The sequence below is a fragment of the Papio anubis genome, chromosome 1 (assembly GCF_008728515.1).
Source record: "Papio anubis isolate 15944 chromosome 1, Panubis1.0, whole genome shotgun sequence".
Taxonomy (NCBI): Eukaryota; Metazoa; Chordata; class Mammalia; order Primates; family Cercopithecidae; genus Papio; species Papio anubis.
The window spans coordinates 187,677,632-187,693,344 of NC_044976.1; the positions used below are offsets into that span (position 1 = coordinate 187,677,632).

Genomic DNA, 15,713 nt, shown 5'->3' on the forward strand with positions numbered 1-15,713 from the left:
TGGCGGTATTAACAAATACCAACTTTTTTTTTTCTTTCCCCTGAAAAAGGGTCTCCCTCTGTTGCCCATGCTGGAGTACAGTGGTGCCATGTCAGCTCACTGCAACCTCCGTCTCCTAGGCTCAAATGATACTCCCATCTTAGCCTCCCAAGTAGTTGGGACTACAGGCATGTGCAACCACGCCTGGCTAAGTTTTTTGTATTTTTGGTAGAGAAAGCATTTCACCATGTTGCCCAGGCTCATCTCAAACTCCTGAGCTCCAGCAATTCGCCTCGGCCTCCCAAAGTGCTAGGATTACAGGTGTGAGCCACCATGCCCAACTTGACTTCTTTATATTGTATAAGATGTGCCAATATTGTAAAGATCTGCATTAATCAGTGAACCAATGCCTTACAAATGACCGGTTACAAAATTATGCATAGATAAAAGATCCATTCAAACTGCAAGACAGATCACTGTATTTTAAATGTAACAGGTTACAAAAGGTTCATTAATGTGATATAATATTTCACATGGCAACTAACCATTAATATAAAACTACCAACTGTAGAATTGTGGTATGATATAAAAGAAAAATATTGACATTATCTTAAAAGACTATTAAAATACTCCTCCCTTTACAAGCTACATATGAGGTCAGCTTTTCTTTGGATACTTCAACCCAAACAGCATACTGCAATAGGGTGAATGCAGTAACAAATATGAGAATTTGTATGTCTTCTGTGAAGCCAGACATTACAGAGGTTTGCAAAATCTAAAACAATGCTGTCTTCTTGCTAAACTGTTAGTAATACAGGACTATTATAAGAATTAAGCAATCCTGGCTGGGCATGGTGGCTCATGTCTCTAATCCCAGCACTCTGAGAGGCCAAGGCGGGCAGATCATTTGAGGTCAGGAGTTCAAGACCAGCCTGGCCAACATAGTGAAACTCCATTTCTACAAAAATACAAAATGTAGCCAGGCACAATGGCGGGTGCCTGTAATGCCAGCTACTCGCGAGGCTGAGGTGGGAGAATCGCTTGATCCTGGGAGGCAGAGGTTGCAGTGAGCTGAGATCGCACCACTGCACTCCAGCCTGGGCAACTGAGCAACACTCTGTCTCAAAAAAAAAAAAAAAAAAAAGAAAAAGAAAAAAAAATTAGCAGAGCGTGGTGGCATGTGCCTATAGTCCCTATTCAGGAGGTTGAGGTAGGAGAATTGCTTGAGCCCGGCAGGCGGAGGTTACAGTGAGCCAAGATCATGAGACTCTGTCCCAAAAAAAAAAAAAAAAAAAAAAAAGCCAAAAAGCCTGTAGTCTAATGCAGAAACAGGCAAGTTGCAATACAATGTGATTAGCATGACAACAAAGAGGAAAATAGGAATGCTTTAAAAGCACAAATAAGAGGTTTCTAACAGAGACCACAGTCTCAAGAAAGGCTTTTTAAGATGATATCTATGCTTAGACCCCAACTTCATGACATCCAGAACAAAAAGATGACATGGTTCACGCTCTCTAAAAATTCTTGGTACCCAAGTGGTTAAGAACCATAACTCCGGTATCTTATATAAGTGATTTCTAGCTACAGTTATATAATATTGTACTAAACAATGTCTAGTATTCCATAATCTGCAGGTCTACATCATATACATATAAGAAAATTAAATCTATGGTTATTCAAAGCCTTTTAGAAATCAATCATACTGAAAAAAACAATTTGATAACTGTACTAAGTTTACTCCCTGGTTTTCATCCTAGTTCATATTTTAAAAATCTTAGTAATATAAATACTTTAATACCTTCATAAATTTACTGTGATAGCTAGTTTTAGTTGTCAACTTGACTAAACGAGAGGATACCCAGATAGCTAGTAAAAGCATCATTTCTGCATATGCCTATGAGGGTGTTTCCTAAAGAGACTGCCATTTGAATCAATAGACTGAGTAAGAAAGATCCACCCTTACCCAGTGTGGGCAGGCACCATCCAATCTGCTGGGGGATAAGATAAAACAAAAAGGCAGAAGAAGGGCAAATTCACTCTCTTGCTCCCTGTTCTGGAGCTCAGACATTTGTCTCTCTTGCCCTCCGACCTCAGAACTCCAAGTTCTCCAGCCTTTGGACTCCAGGACTTGCATCAGCAGCCCCTCGTTTTTCAGCCTTCAGTCTCAAATTGAGAGTTATTTTGCAAAAACCTCAATCACTTTTGCACCAACCTAATACAATGTTGGCTCTGCTGGTTCTTAGGCCTTTGGACTTGAATTGAGCTACTGGTTTCCCTGGTTCCCTAGTTTGCAGACAGCCTATCACGGGATTTCTCAGCCTCCATAATTGTGTAAGCCAATTCCAACACATCTGTGTCTACACCTAGCTATCCTATTGGTTCTGTTTCCCTGAAGAATCCTGACTAATATATATACTATACAGAACATATATTTCATATTTTCTTGGTAACAGAGAGCACAGCAAACTTTCATTATTATTCTATAGTATTATAAATACATTTGATACCCTTAAAGCGAATTTAGTTGTCCAAGGATGTTTTCCTTGTATTATCTATGACTTATCCGGTTGTGTGTGTGTGTGTGTGTGTGTGTGTATTTTTTTTTCCAATTTCTTCACTGCTACCATGTTGTCAGAAATCTGTCTCGTTATCAATATGTTCATGGCAGCACCTTGCTGCTTGTAAATTATTCCTTCTTAATATACAACAACCTTAGAAACCCTAAGTATCACATATAAAGTAAAAATGAACTCTCAGTGACAGCCTAAAGAGCTTTATTTATAAAGAATTTCTTATTAAATTGACAACTATTGGGGTCTTTTGTAATATTTCAGAGAGATGAGGTACTGACACTGGGTCTAGATAGGTAAAGACTTACTATGTCAAAGTTTCATACTATATCTAAAATATCCCTCTTGCTTTCTATCAACTCAGATATTCCAGACAGCCTTACTTGACACCCAGATCAGCTTACATATCCTTCAGAAGACACATCTTGTGGTGCCCCCTCTTTGCTACTCTCCACTCTATTTATCTGTTTCCCCAATAAGACTGTCAGCTCTTCAATAATCTCTCATCTCTGCTTCTCCAGCAAAAAACCCACATTCTAACTGACAAATAAATGCTTGTTGAAAAAAACAATGACGGAGAATGAAACCAACTGTATAAAAAGCCATAAACTTATAACACTACATAAAATTAAAATGACCTTTCATATACATAATGATATTAAGTTTCTTCTCAAAATGCACACTCAGGAAATCCAAATTTAAGAGGAAGTCATAAGAAATGCATTAAGAACCAAGTATGTAATAATGTAATAGGAAGCCATTTCACCCACCCCATCCTCAGAAAAATCTTTTTAATGGCCAGGCACAGTGGCTCACGCCTGTAATCTCAGCACTTTGGGACACTGAGGCGGGCAGAGCATCTGAGGTCGGTAGTTTGAGACCAGTCTGACCAACACGGAGAAACCCCAATCCACTAAAAATACAAAATTAGCCGGGTGTGGTGACGCATGCCTGTAATCCCAGTCTAGTAGGGAGACTAAGGCAGGAGAATCACTAGAACCCAGGAGGCAGAGGCTGTGGTGAACTGAGACCATGCCATTGCACTCCAGTCTAGGCAACAAGAAAAAAAAAAAAAAAAAGATCTTTTTAACTTGGGGGGGAAAAAGCAAAACACCATAGCTGCATCTTACTCAGACAATTATATATTTGTATTCAATCTAAGTGCAACTGACATTTAAAGAATGATGTTTGCTAAAATAGTTTCAAGAAGTAAACATTAATATCTATAATAAAACCTTTAAACCCCTAGAAGAAAACACAGGGAGAAAGCTCCCTGATATTGTTTGAAGTTGGCAATGATATTGGTGGATACCACACCAAAAGCTCAAACAACGAAAGCAAAAATAAATAAGTAGGACTACATCAAACTAAAAAGCTTCTCCAAAACAAACAACAAAATGAAAAGGCAGTCTATGGACTGGGAGAAAATATTTGCAAACTATGTATCTGGTAAAAGGTTAATATCCAAAATACATAAGGAACTCTCACAACTCAACAGCAAAAAAAAACAACCCAATTAAAAAATGGGCAAAGAACCTGAAGAGACACTTTTCCAAAGAAGACATACAAAGGGCCAACAGGTATATGAAAAAGCACTGAAAACGTCACTAATTATCAGGGAAAAGCAAATCAAAACCACAATGAGCTATCACCTCACACCTGTTTGGATGGCTATTATCAAAAAGACAAGAGACGAAAAGTGTTGGCCAAAGTGTTGGGAAAAGGAAACTCTTGTACACTGTTGTTGAAAATGTAAATTGCGGCCGGGCGCGGTGGCTCGAGCCTGTAATCCCAGCACTTTGGGAGGCCGAGACGGGTGGATCACAAGGTCAGGAGATCGAGACCATCCTGGCTAACACAGTGAAACCCCGTCTCTACTAAAAAATACAAAAAACTAGCCGGGCGAGCTGGCAGGCACCTGTGGTCCCAGCTACTCGGGAGGCTGAGGCAGGAGAATGGTGTGAACACGGGAGGCGGAGCTTGCAGTGAGCTGAGATCGTGCCACTGCACTCCAGCCTGGGCGACAGAGCGAGACTCCGTCTCAAAAAAAAAAAGAAAGAAAAAGAAAATGTAAATTGCTACACAAACATTATGGAAAATGGTACAGAAGTTCCTCAAAACATTAAAAATAGAACTGCCTATGATCCAGAAATCCCTCTGCTGGGTATACACCCAAAGAAACTGAAATCAGCATCTCACAGAGATACATGCCTGCACATATTCATTGCAGCATTATTCACAATAGCCTATATTATGAAAACAATCTAAGTGTCTCTCCTAAGGTGAACAGATAAAGAATTTGTGGCATATATATACACATATACACACACACACACACACACACACACACACACGGGAATATTATTCAGCCTTAAAAAAAAAGGAGATACTGTCATTTGAAACAACATAGATGAACCTGGAGGACATTATGTTAAATGAAATAAGCCAGACACAAAAAGAAAAAGACAACATGATCTCACTTATATATGAAATCCTTTTTTTATTTTTTTATTCTTTTATTTATTTATTTATTATTTTTATTTTTTTTTGAGACAGAGTCTCGCTCTGTCGCCCAGGCTGGAGTGCAGTGGCGCCATCTCGGCTCACTGCAAGCTCCGCCTCCCGGGTTTACATCATTCTCCTGCCTCAGCCTCCCGAGTAGCTGGGACTACAGTCGCCCGCCACCTCGCCTGGCTAGTTTTTTGTATTTTTTAGTAGAGACGGGGTTTCACCGGGTTAGCCAGGATGGTCTCGATCTCCTGACCTCGTGATCCGCCGGCCTCGGCCTCCCAAAGTGTTATTTATTTATTTTTGAGATGGAGTTTCACTCTGTCGCCTAGGCTGGAGTGCAGTGGCATGATCTCAGCTCACTGCAACCTCTGCCTCCTGGGTTCAAGCGATTCTCCTGCCTCAGTCTCCTAAGTAGCTGGGATTACAGGCACACGCCACCATGCCTGGCTAATTTTTGTACTTTTAGTAGAGACGGGTTTTCATCATGTTGGTGAGGCTGGTCTCGAACTCCTGACCTCGTGATCTGCCTGCCTCGGCCACCCAAAGTGCTGGGATTACAGGCGTGGGCCACCACACCCGGAGAAATCCTTTTTTTTTTTTTTTAAAGCGGAATACATAGAAACAAAAGTAAATGGGAATAAGTAGGTCAAAGGGTACAAACTCACAGTTATGTAGGATGAATAAGTCTGGAGAGTTAATGTACAGCATGTCTATAATTATTAATATTGTATAGTATATATAAAATGTGCTAAGACAGATTTTAGATGCTCATACCAGACAATTTTAAAAATTCTGGAAGGAGACGGATAGGTTAATTTGTTTAACTGTAGTAATCATCTCATGATTTTGTATCTGTATATCAAAACATACAAATCATTTCATGATTTTGTATCTATATATGTTTTGTATATGTATAGCAAAACATCATGTGGTATACCTTAAATATATACAATTTTAGAAAAGGACAAATGGTGATTATTGATGATCTAAACTAAAATAAAATTAAAAAGCTCTTTTGGGCACATCTAGCTAATTTGAGGATATTCTAACAGAAAAAAAGTAACCCATAACAAAGACTCATAGATTATTGATGTTGGAGGGATCTTATAGGTCACCTGTTACTTACATATACTCCTCACTGCAGAAAGAATTCAGGCTGCTAGAGATCATATGATCCACTTTTTATTCAATACATCCGTACATTTCTGCCTTCCTCTACCTTTCACTCACAGATCCCTTGAATGCACACAAAATATGTCTTTATAGATAACTTTTCAAATATTCATCTGTTAAACTTATTTTATAGCATTACTGATTACAAACTAATACATGTATACAAGATTTCAAAGATTTCTTTGGTGTCTCAAATATTATCCAATAAAATTAATATACCAGAGACATCTGTGTGTTCTTTTGTACATCTTATCTTTTTTGATTCTCATAACCACCCTATGAAATGTGCAAAGCAAGTATCATCCCATTTAAAGATTGTCAATACAGAGTAGTAGTAGAGAGGCACTGTGAGACAGATTTAGAAGCGAGAAATAACTGCCTCTCACAAGCTACATGATTTTTTCTTTTTTTTGAAATGGGGTCTCATTCTGTCACCAGGCTGGAGTGCAGTGCCGCAACCTCAGCCTCCCTGGTTCAAGTGATTCTCCTGCCTCAGCCTCCTGAGTAGCTGGGATTACAGGCACATGCCACCATGCCTAGTTAATTTTTGTATTTTTAGTAGAGCTGGGGTTTCACCATGTTGGCCAGGATGGTCTCTATCTCCTGACCTCGTGATCTGCCCGCCTCGGCCTCCCAAAGTGCTGGGATTACAGGCGTGAGCCACCGTGCCCAGCCAAGCTATGTGATCTTAAGTAAGTTACTGAAGTTCTCTAATCCTGTTTCCTTCACCTGCAAACTGGAAATGATATTATAATCATTCCTACCTCATATGGTTACTGTGAAGGTTAGCTAGATAATGTACATTTTCTTATGTAATAAATACCCCATGTAAACACTCAATGTTAGCTCACGGTTAGTGTGCAAAGAGGAGAAAAAAGTTGTGTCTAAATCACTTATTCTCTCTGAATCTCACAGCAGCAGATCAAGAATTAAGGTCCTATGTTCTACCTACACTGTCTCCCACAAAACCAAAAATGTTTATAGTTACTTGCATCTTAACTACTTTTTTCCACCCTTGGACAACTGATAAAAATGTCTAAAAGCTACTATGATCCTCCTCTAAGTGAAATTCTCAAATGGTGAAAAATTGTGCAGGATTTAGTGGCTCACATCTGTAATCCCAATGCTTTGGAAGGGCTGAGGCAGGAGGATTGCTTGAACCCAGGAGTCTGAGACCAGCCTGGGCAACACAGGGAGACTCCCATTTAAAAAATTAGCAGAGTGTGGTGGTGCAGTTCTATAGTCCCATCAACTACTCCAGAGATGAAGGTTGGAGAATCACTTTGAGCCCAGGAGTTCCAGGCTGCAATGAGCTATGACCGTGCTACTGCACTTCAGCTGGGGCAACAGAGAGATACCTGTCTCCAAAACACGACAAAAAAAGAAAAATTGTTAAAGCTCTGTCTTTAGAAAAGTAAATACTCAGTAGAACATAATGAAGTTAGCATGCAACACAATGAAATTTATATTCAAAATGGGAAGTAGTAGATCAACTGATAAAGTGGTTTCTCTTTCCTACTATTACTAGATTATCTTTTAAAAAAAAACTTTATCTGGGCCAGGCACGGTCGCTCACGCCTGTAATCCCAGCACTTTGGGAGGCCAAGGCTGGTGGATCATGAGTTCAAGAGTTCGAGACCAGCATGGCCAACACAGTGAAAGTACTTCTAAAAATACAATTAGCCAGGCATGATGGCACATGCCTGTGGTCCCAGCTACTCAGGAGGCTGAGGCAGGAGAATTGCTTGAACCCGGGAGGCATAGGTCAGAGGTTGCAGTGAGCTGAGATCACGCCACTGTACTCCACCCTGGGAGACAGAGCAAGACTCTGTGTTTAAAAAAAAAAAAAAAAAAAACCTTTATCTTATATTTTCAAATGGTAGGGATAGCTAATTTATTGTTTGTGATACCAACTGCAACAGAAGAAACCTGTTTCATCTAGCAAAGCTATTGATAACGTTGAAAAGAACTATAAAATGCATGTCAGAATGGTTTTTACCTTAACAGGCCTACATTATCATATGTAAAATAACTCAGAAACAGAAAGTCAAATGCCGCATGTTCTCACTTGTATGTGAGAGCTAAACAATGGGTACACATGGACATACAGAATGGTGGATATTCAGGTAACAGGTACACTAAAAGTCTAGACTTCACCACATCTATACATGTAAGAATCTATACATGTAAGAAATCTGCACTTGTACCCCATAAATATTTTTTTAATTTTTAATTTTTTAAACTTAAGAGGCCTAGCCTCAGTGAAAATTTAAGCTGTGTAATTCATGCTAAAGAATTTTGTATGTTCATTAGTATTGGCAAAAAGGTCATCCTAGGATTTGAATAACAGTAATATTTAATTTCATTTTCCCATTAACTTTGCCAGGAATCTAACACTAGTGTTAGGGTAACTTCTAGAATACGGAAGGAAAAAAAGAATGGAGAGAAGAGGACATTAACTGAATTACCATTCAATACCAACTTCATAATGCAACTTGGTAATAGATCTTTGCACAGGCAATGGCAAATCAAAACATTAGTACAAATATGACCACTGACCGCAGGGCAAATATGAGAGATTTAAAATGAAAGAATACAGTTCATGAGATTAAAAAGAAATGGAAAAAAGCAGTAATAAATGAATGAGGTCTGGGGATAAACAGCTGCTGAATAACAAAATTACTCTAAAACAACAGCAGAAACCCTACTGTCTGCCAATATATATATAACCTCCCTTCAATGGTTGATTTTTCAGTGAAGTAGTATACTCTATTCATTTTTTTTTTTTTTTTTTGAGACCGAGTCTTACTCTGCAGCTCAGGCTGGAGTGCAATGGCACGATCTCGGCTCACTGCAACTTCCGTCTTCCAGGTTCAAGAGATTCTTGTGCCTCAGCCTCCCAAGTAGCTTGGACTATGAGTACGCATCACACTAATTTTTTATTTTTATCAGAGACGGGGTTTCACCATCTTGGCCAGGCTAGGCTTAAACTCCTAGCCTCAAGCAATCTGCCTGCCTTGGCCTCCTAAAGTGCTGGGATTACAGGTGTGGGCCACCACGCCCGGCCATCAATGTATGCAAGACAAATTGACTACAGAAAAATAAACTATTCAAAGAACACCTAATAACCATCTTAACAACTATGCCTTTATACAATGCTCTCAGCAAAAGGCCTCACAATGACAATTAAAACATCTTGAAGCACAGGAAACACTCCACGTAGTTTATTAAAAAACTAGTGATATGTGTCTCTTAAACCTTTGTAACTCAAAACCACAAGTTTGTATTTTTTCTAAAAATAATATTTATTTGCATCGCTTGTAGTAGAAGTCTGATTCAAAGTTCCATAATTTTGCTTACTGCTAATAATGAGGACGGTAAATGGGTGTATGTGCTGGGTAAAGGAGAAGTTGAGAAATTCCTCACTGGTATATGAATGAATTCCATACTTGCCTCTTAAAATGCTCCTTTCTTGAAATCAGGCATACAAAAACTCCCTTTGGGTTTGCATTACTTTCATATTTGTGAATACTTCACATGGTAGTCTTCAAAGAGCCAGAACACTTGTTTTCAGTCATTTGCCGTGGGTGGGTGTATTTTCACCACAAATTCCAACAACTAATGATATGTAAATATATATGTATGTATGTCTACACATACATATACACACACTATGTGTATGTGTGTATATCTTTACAAATGTTTACATAGTTTAAGGACACCATCATCGTACTTTTTACCACACACACACACACACACACACACACAAAAAATGGTGGTAGAAAATCTGGAAAGATTCTAATAACCTCAATTTGTGAAAACTAACATGCCTCAAAAAAGAGGGAGAAAAAACTTTTAAAAAACACTGTGCTGACATGATTAACTTTATCATTTAACTGGTGTGAGGCATCTGGGCCATGCCGTATTTGAACTCTTATCGTGGTGTTTGGGGTGTGCTATGTTGTGGAACAGTTCATATGAAACTGCTGAAACCTTCTAAAATGATAGGACAACAACATTTACATATTAGGAGCTTATTTAACGGAAGAAAATAGTATGGCAATGACACAATTCATATTTATTTTAGAACCAAGGCTCATCTCAAAAACTCTTTATCAACTATGCAGAAGTAGCCCAGCTTTTTACCAACCAGTTATTTACTATAGCAACTTCTTTACCAACATTTCCAAAATTTTCCACACACTTCTGTGACAAGCTACTAAACAGTCTCTGTATGTGTTGTTACCTGGGCAACACTCTAAGAAGGCTTTTACCTTTACAGAACTGGTGGGTCAAAGAGAACCAAGGCTTCTTCAAATCGACTATACACCATGTAATTAGAAGCAGTAAGTGTGAAATCATCAGCAGACAGAAAATCTTGAGAACTGCCACCAGTACTTCAATTTGATTAACAGACACAACTTACTGGCATTTACCTTCATTTCTAGCCACCCAATTCACCTGTGAAATAAGGCAAGTTCCATCCAAGACTTCAAAACATCTTCAGTCACACCGGCTGTTAAAGACATAAATACTGAAATCTAAGAAAATTCTTGGAGTAAAGAAGCCATCAATCCCTTACAAATGAATTTTGCGTAAAACACCCTGCTTTGCTGCCCTAAATTCTAAAAGCTACTCAGCTCAGCTGCGGATCTGTATAAACTACCCTTCTGCCTGAACTAAACCTGCCTCCAAAAATTAAGATCCAGTCATTTAGAAATCACATTTTAGAAGGCCCTTGTAAAGACTTTCAAAACTGCTTCCTGTTCTACTCCAGCCAATGTGATGCTATTTGGTGAACTAAAAAAAAAAAACAAAAACAAAAACAAAAAAACACTGTATCTCCTTACAAATAAAATATTTTTTACTTTCCAACACTTTTAGGATTGGTAAACTCAAGGTTGCTTCTCTAAAACTAATAATTTTTCCCTTCAGCTTCTACTCTAAGGATACTTAGGTGCTCTCTGGATCATATTTTAATCACAATAAATAAATCTTGAAATGTTAAGAAGTACTAGATCACTCCAGAGTCAAAAATGAAAGATAAACCAAAAAGCAGAAAGGAAAACTGGCATTCTAGGCTCTTAACCATCTGGTGCTAACTGACTCTTTCTTGCCTAGCTCTCACTATTCATTTTTCTCTGTCCATGCTTGTATGCCTTTGATCACCCTGGCCCTTGGCCCAGGGTGATACGAGTTGTCCTATTTCCACACGTCCAAATCCTACCCATTCTTCAAAACATAGTTCAGGGGCCAGGCATGGTGCCTCAAAACTGTAATCCCAGCACTTTGGGAGGCCAAGGCAGGAAGACAGCTTCAGTCCAGGAGTTCAAGAACAGCCTGGGCAACATCATGAAACCCCATCTCTACAAATAATCAAAAATTAGCCAAGCATGTTGGTGTGTGCCTATAGTCCCAGCCACTTGGGGGCTGAGGCAGAAGAACTGCTAGAGGCCAGGAAATCAAGGCTGCAGCGAGCTGTGATGGCACCACAGCACTCAGTTGGAGTCACAGAGTGAGATGCTATCTCAAAAAAAAAAAAAAACATAGTTCAAATGTCACCTCTTCTCTTATCCTTAAAACTAGAAGCAGGCCAGGCACGGTGGCTCACACCTGTAATCCCAGCACTTTGGGAGGCTGAGGCGGGTGGATCACCTGAGGTCAGAAATTCAAAACCAGCCAGACCAACATGGCAAAACCCCATCTGTACTAAAAATACAAAAATTAGCCAGGCGTGGCAGCGAGTGCCTATAATCCCAGCTACTCAGGGAGGCTGAGGCAGGAGAATTGCTTGAAACTGGGAGGCGGAGGTTGCAGTGAGCCGAAATTGTACCACTGCACTCCAGCCTGGGTCAAAAAACAATAACTAAAAGTAATCTCTCCCTCCTCTCCAAACTCTTATAGTTCCTTATCTTTTTACCACCCATTACTTTAACTAAAAGTAATCTCTCCCTCTTCTCTAAACTCTTACAGTTCCTTATCTTTATCTTTTTACCACCCATTACTTTCTGCCTTTCATTATCATTGCTGTTTCCATATTTAATCCCCCACCTAAGCATAAAGTCCTCAGGGTCAAGGTCCATCTTTATTCAAACTGATTAACACAATCCCTCATATATACTAAGTGAGGTTAGGAAAGAAGCCCACCAGAAACAACTCCAGATTGAGTCCAGAGCCCTGGCTTTGCTAATAACTCACTCACTATCTCACCTTGGACTTGAGGCTTTTAGTATGTTCCTTCATTTACAAAGTTAAGAGGGTAGGCTAAACTAGTTGTATTTGTTGTTAACTGTAGGCCATAATCCATTAGCTGGGTGTAAAATTAATTTGGAAGTCAAAACCCAGCATTTTAAAAATGAAATGAAATAACAGAATGTATCTATGTGTGTTATAAACAATGGGGTGCTATAAATGTTTAACAACTACCTAAGAAGAGGGAAGCCCTGAGAATATCATTTGCTGAATTTCCTGGTGTAAATATTCCCACCATGACCAATTTTGAGCTACCAACATGATGTCAGTGGACATAGAGCTAGATAGGAAGAGATATGCACAACTGGTCTTGCAAGCCATTATAGCCAACTCAACAGGGCCCTGAAAAGATAAATATTATTTCACCAAACTGTCAACTTTGTGTGTGTGTGCACTTGCTGAATCAAGAAGTAAAATGTATTTTTTATTGTAGGTCACAGTCAAAAGAGTTTAATAAATGTTCAGATAAACAACCTCCTGATGTCTTTCATGTATACTACCTAATTTAATAAATCTTACTCTTGGTTACAGATGTCTCTTCACCACAATTCATATTTTTCTTCAAAAATGGGATTAACAAATATCTCCTGATATCACCAGAAGGCAAATTACACAGAGCAGGAATTTGGTTTATGGAATATCAGCCAAGTGCCAAGGTTCCTAGCATTTGTTCAGCCCTACATACCTAAAGGATATAACACACTCCTACTATCAATGGCTCACTTAGCAATGGGTTGGAGGGCAGGTAGGGGGTAAGAAGAGGAAATCCATAGTATAAAAAAAAAAATCCAGATAATTCTAGTATTTGTGCTCATGTTCCCATCCCACTGCATAGCCAGGTACAGAGAAAATTAGAGCAGTAAAAAGGAAATGTTCCATGCCTGATGTTTCCCAATCAAAATCCCTTGCATCCCTCAATGAGACCTCCGTTACTAAGAATCCCCTACGAGAACTAAGCTTTTACCATGGACTAGGGATGCATAGTTCTTGCTGAATTTAGAATAGGCAAGAGGGAAAATAACACAGCAAACAGTAGTTAGGCTTCATATTCTGGGAAAATCAGGCTTTTATTTTTTAAAAAAAGTCTTATTTTCTTCTTATTTAAGCTTACTAAACTGGGTGAGAATTTTCTTAAATATATTTTTGGCTGTACAATGTCTATCACAACACAGCCTGTAAGCTGATTTTTCATGAGTATTTATAAAGAATTGTGTTGTTGTTGGGTTTTGTTTTTTTGAAGCCCAACAGCAATGGCAAAATGTTTTCTATTTTAAAAGCTATTTAGAAAATAAGAATGCTCAGAATTTCAAGTATACTAATAATCTTAGCCCAAATCTAACTCTAAATCAACTGAATATATGCCTAGAACTTTCCCAGGAAAATCCCCAAAAGTACACCAAAAAACACCAAAAGATAACAAAAAAGACTTAGCATGCGCATAAACTTGCTATACTCAATTATGCCATCCCATTTGTTGAATAAGAGCAATATGGGAAGCAAATGAAGTAGAAAAAGGAGATGTTCAGAGATGAAAGCTCTGCTTAATTTATTAACTCTTCCTTATTAGGGTCCACTGAAATTCACAAACTTATACTCAATTCAAATACTGACTATAAAGTCAAAATTATTTCCCATTCTGAAAGTCTAGGAGTCAAACAATGTATTTCTCTATAATATCAACATTAAAACTCTCCTTTAAAAACAAGTATCTTTTACCATACCTCAGGCTCAAGTCCATACTTTCTCAGCCTCCACTGTTTGTAATGGCAAAATGCTCATCAGATCATCTCCACAAGAAATCCCTGAGCCATCTTTGAAATACCAGCACCTGGAATAGCCTTGGGCTGCTGGTCATCCTCAGACTCAATGGCTGACCCATTTCTATAAGTCAAGAGTTACAAAAATATAGAACTCATTAAAATTAAGACATAGGCAAGCTCTGCACCTGGGAATCCCATAGCATTACAGCATCAACTTCATTCTCCAAACCTCCTCTAACCATTCATAACGATCCATACCCCACTTGAAGACAATGGTAGGTTGGAATGCAGCCCCAGTTCTACACCCTCAATACAGAAAATTTTTGCTACTTCGCTGCTACTCTCTTCAAAGTCAATCTCTTGAAGCCTAGCTATCTCCTACACATATTTTTAGTTGGCACAACAGAATTCCTTCTTTTGATTACTCCAAAAGAATGGATAAAAGGACTTTCCGCTTCAATGCTGTATCATCTGAGAGTTCAAATAAATATACAGCGGCTGAGCAAATTCAAGTTTGGGTTAAGGCAAAGAAAAAAATTCAAGTTTTTTAAAAGTCACAAATTTAGAACTGGTGAGCTGATTACATGAAAACTACTGTTTCACATGCCTAACAAAATTACTTCATTCAAAGGAAAAAAATCATAACTACCAGGATAAAAAGAAAATATCTAAATCATGAAACAATTATCAAAGAAACAAAAATTCTCAGAATATCACAACTGTAACATATAGAAATTCCCATCAAATAACTCAGGTGAAAAATAAAAAGGGGGCCAAGCATGGTTGGCTCAGGCCTGTAATCCCAGCACTTTGGGAGGCCAAGGCAGAAGAACTGCCTGAGGCCAGGAGTTGGAGACTAGCCTGGGCAACATGGTGAGACCCCTGACTCTACAAAACTAAAACAAAAAATTAGCCAGGTGCGGTGGCATGTGCCTGTACTCCCAGCTACTCAGGAGGCTGAGGTGGGAGGATCTCTTGTGAGGAGAACTTTGTGGCTGCAGTGAGCTAGGATTGAGCCATTGTACTCCAGCCTGGGCGCCAGAGCGAGACCTTGTCTCTTTAAAACAAACAAACAAACAAACTTCGTACATTTACAGTCACACTTTTTAAAGTTGGTTTGTATATTCACCATATGCCCCAATAGTACTGAGACTTACTAGCTTGTTTCCAGCTTTCTAGAGGACAATGTAGATTATATAATATGTTCACATATAAGCTCTGCCCTACTTCATCTACTTCTCCCCAGATGACTTAATAATACACATCAGAGGCCGGGCACGGGGCTCACGCCTGTAATCCCAGCACTTTGGGAGGCTGAGGCGGGCAGATCACCTGAGGTCAGGAGTTTGACCAGCCTGACCAACGTGGAGAAACCCCGTCTCCACTAAAAATACAAAATTAGCCAGGCGTGGCGGAGCATGCCTGTAGTCCCAGCTACACATAAGGCTGAGGCAGGAAAATCGCTTGA

General features: G+C 39.1%; 1 protein-coding gene across 17 annotated transcripts in view; it reads right to left on the reverse strand.

The window, feature by feature from the left end:
* Positions 1-15,713, reverse strand: part of RABGAP1L (RAB GTPase activating protein 1 like) — a 786,378-nt gene that overhangs the window by 768,757 nt on the left and 1,908 nt on the right. For 6 of the 17 annotated variants that reach the window (XR_004181455.1, XR_004181462.1, XM_031661778.1 and 3 more), the window contains exon 1: positions 10,670-10,693. The exons of 3 other annotated variants lie outside the window; for them this stretch is intronic. Coding sequence is in view for 9 of the 14 variants with exons in the window: in XM_031661778.1 (XP_031517638.1) it covers positions 10,670-10,675 (6 nt within the window). In the remaining 5 variants the exon portion in view is untranslated. Of the gene's footprint in view, positions 1-10,669; positions 10,750-14,206; positions 14,367-15,713 lie in introns of those variants that run through there. 8 more of the 17 variants (XR_004181611.1, XR_004181599.1, XM_031662147.1 and 5 more) reach the window with 4 other exon arrangements.